Source organism: Cynocephalus volans, chromosome 1 (assembly GCF_027409185.1).
Source record: "Cynocephalus volans isolate mCynVol1 chromosome 1, mCynVol1.pri, whole genome shotgun sequence".
Classification (NCBI taxonomy): domain Eukaryota; kingdom Metazoa; phylum Chordata; class Mammalia; order Dermoptera; family Cynocephalidae; genus Cynocephalus; species Cynocephalus volans.
Genome location: NC_084460.1, coordinates 40809657 through 40812962, shown reverse-complemented (window position 1 = coordinate 40812962; position 3306 = coordinate 40809657). Strand labels below are relative to the sequence as shown.

At 41.3% G+C, this 3306-nt stretch overlaps 1 protein-coding gene across 1 annotated transcript; it reads left to right on the top strand.

The window, feature by feature from the left end:
- Positions 1 to 1479: 1479 nt before the first annotated feature.
- WFDC11 (WAP four-disulfide core domain 11) lies at positions 1480 to 3306 on the top strand. Its single transcript, XM_063093751.1, has 3 exons — positions 1480 to 1570; positions 2565 to 2703; positions 3255 to 3306. The coding sequence occupies exons 1-3, from the start codon at positions 1480 to 1482 to the stop codon at positions 3304 to 3306; spliced, it is 282 nt and encodes a 93-aa protein (XP_062949821.1).

Genomic DNA, 3306 nt, shown 5'->3' with positions numbered 1-3306 from the left:
CCTAGGCTAGAACAAGGTTGGGGGCACATGCATCTCATGTCCAGTCTGTGGATATGTAACCTAACTCCTAGTGAGAAAAATGTAGCAGCAATTGTCCAAAGCCTGAAAAAGACAATGTCTTTTGCCTGGTAATCTTTCTTTATTAACTCATATAAAAATAATATGTCCCAAAGCTTTAGTTGTAAGGAGGTTCATTGGGACATAACTCTTAATAATTAAAATGTGTAGGCCCATGAAATTAACCACAACTCCATAAATTGTTTAGAACTGTGGACTCTCTCTTCTCTCAGAAGCTCCAGTTACCGAACGAGACGTGGTCAATATCTCTTTCTCAGGCTCTTTGTGATTGTTTCTCCACCCCCACCTGGCTAAAGAAGTTTCTGTCTCCTAGAAAGTAGAGGGAGGAAGGACCAATAAGAGGGAGTAGGAAAGGTCACACAATAGATAATATCATAAGCTGGCTCTGTCCTGACTCTTTCGTGGGAGATTTCAAGGGTTCATTGGAGACATAAAATGTCATCTGGCCATTTACAACTGAGATACTTCCCAAACTGCAGATCTCTTTTCTGCTACTGCAAGCCACCTTAGCCAGATCTTCCCCCTTTAGAGTCTTTAGCCATGATTTGAAGACAAGTTTACTATGTCCGCACAAACTTTTGGGGAAAAACAGTGAGCTCTATGAGTAGTACTCACAAAGCCTTTTCTCTCAACTTGGAATTAGAAGGGAGCATCCCTTCTTCCCGGAACTAAGATTTTTACTAATAAAACCTGAAAAATCCTCTCTACAATTTCTTCAACTCTGGACCATCTATATAAAGTTTTATGTGTCTGTAACCAGTTCTTGATCATTATCTCTTCTCAGTGATCAAGAACTGATTACGGACACATAAAACTTTAATCCATATAGATACTGAATAATCTATTTCATAACTCACTCTGAAATCACTCTAGTACCTTTTGTCTTGGGACCTTTGTCAAACTTCCATTATACCATCCTGTTATATATAGTTTTAAATAAAATATCAGGACACTTAATGTGTCCAATTTCATAAAAATAATGGTTACAACATAAAAGTATGTATTTGTGCACATACTAGTTATCTCTAGGTGGTAGAATTACTAATGCTTATTTATTTCCTCTTTGTGTTTTTTTATTTTACAAATTGTATAATAGGAAGGTTTATTGCTTTTTAATTAGAAAAAAGCAATTCAGCTTAAAAAGAAATAATTTTTCAAAGAAAGGAGTATATATGTGAGATTGGGAGAAGCCTGGGGAAGTCAATGGCTAGCTTGGGAGTCCATAAGTTGTTGGGTAACAGAGGGTGAAAAGGAAAAGTGGCAGAAAGAATAACATAGAATTCACAAGCACTTTCCTTCTCTTTCCTACCTATTCTCCTCAGTCCCTTTTCTGTCTTTAGTAGCATCGGGGATAGACCTGTCTCCTGCCAGAACTTAACCCAAACACACATAGAGAACACCATGAAGCTGTGGATTCTTCTGCTCATCATGCTCGTCTGCGAGGTTGTGATGTTTCTGCCTGTGCTGGGAAGCTTCAAGAGCAAATCTTTCTGTATGTGATGTGGGAAGGGGAGGTGCTCTCCCCAGTCCTGACATAGCTAATTCAGGGTCCACATTTCTAGGATTAGCCTTTAAAGGATCAGAGCCCTCCTTAAGCAGATACATCCCAGTGAGATTAGGTTGGACATTCCCAGTCTAGTGTCTCTTCAAGCTCTCTTTCCCAGTTCTGAAAGCAATACTGACTATACAAAAAGGGACCATAGCTTTGAACTACATTTCATAAACTAGCAGGAAATAATATTTTTCAATTCACTTGAGCTTGGGTAGAGGAAGTACCAACACAGAGCTTCCCTCTGAGCCCATATTTTCAGAATCTCTGTGCCTCAGCTGAATGACCCTTTAATGAATACCACAAGGATAATATTTAACATATTCGTTTAGTATGAAGAGAAAAATATTTTGGAACACAAAAAAATGGAAAAAGCAACTAAGAGGCTCTTAGTAGGTTGAAGTTTGGGGTTGTATGCTATGAAATGGGGATAACAGAGACTGAGCAGGAGGGTTGTGAGTCAGCAAAAGACATGGAACTTAGGGAGAGGCTGGGTGCTTATGTGGTATCAGCAGGGAAGCAAACAGAAAGGGAGAAAAGCAGGTTCCTTTTCTTCCTTGGCTCAGTTTCCCATTCTGCAAATTGGGTCTGGAAACTAGAGCTAGAGAATATTGCAGGCCCCGAAATCTAAGCTCATACGAAAAAATTTGGTGGGGATGGTATCATACATGGTGAAGGTGTCCCAGGTCCTATCTTTAGAGCCCAGAGTCCTGCAATGCTGTGGGTGTAGAAGGAGAGAAAACATGTCATACAAAGATGGTCTCTTGTGAAGAGACAGTTGCTAGAATTTGAGAAAGGGATTTTCTTTGAAAGCAGAGAAATGTTTTGCTTGTAGCTTGGAGCTCAAGTCCCAGAAGGAACTGTTAAACTTGAAAAGGGTTTCTTCTCTAAGTCATGGGCGGATGGACTCTGCCAGCTTCTACCATCTTAATTCCAGCTGACATGGAAGTTGAGCAGTGCTGGGTACAGCCTCCAATAAAGTATTGTAGAAGAAGGTGCACTAAAATACAGACCTGTTTACTTCCAAATCACACATGCTGCTGGACCTACTGTGGTAACATCTGCTTGGATGATGAGTGAGTTGATTGGGGTGAGAAGGTTAGGGCCTATGGGATGGGAAGTTTAGGGCCTAGGTGTGCTTTGTCACTGCTCCTCATCCACTATTCAGAACCTGTGACCTGGAGCAGAGGGCTCCAGTCACCCAACTCCTGGTCAAAGAAACAGGCAGTATAAGGAAGTGGCCTCCTATCTCCATACCTGGGCTTCCATTCAGTGCAAAATAAACCAAGACACCATCATGGGATCCACTACTTTTTCCTTCACTCTCATTGGGTTCTTTGCTTCCCTCAAAACATCACCCATTAATTTGCACATCTGTCCTTTGTCCAAGGCCCCAGTTACTGCCTCCTTAGACAGGCCTTATCTCAGCCAGGCCCAAGGAGACCTAGTCTCCACCTGTCTGCTCAATTGGAAAACCTCTTGGGAGAAACAGCTTAGAAGTGTGTAACTCCTGATATAACAGACAGAATTTCTGTTCTCCTTACCTGGGCCCTAGGGTGCTTTTAAATTTGGAAACGAATTTCCTCCAGGGTTCCTGACTTTTAACCGCCTTACTTTTCTCTTCCAGAGAGCCAGTTAAATCAATGCTAAACCCTAGATTCTATCTGGCCCACCACTAA

What these genes read in the sequence shown, in the direction of transcription:
- WFDC11 (XM_063093751.1), top strand. Translation starts at nt 1,480, where the DNA reads ATGAAGCTGTGGATTCTTCTGCTCATCATGCTCGTCTGCGAGGTTGTG. An exon ending in CTTCAAGAGCAAATCTTTCT is followed by an intron (nt 1,571 to 2,564) that starts GTATGTGATGTG and finishes TCTTAATTCCAG; the next exon opens with CTGACATGGAAGTTGAGCAG. An exon ending in AACATCTGCTTGGATGATGA is followed by an intron (nt 2,704 to 3,254) that starts GTGAGTTGATTG and finishes TTTCTCTTCCAG; the next exon opens with AGAGCCAGTTAAATCAATGC.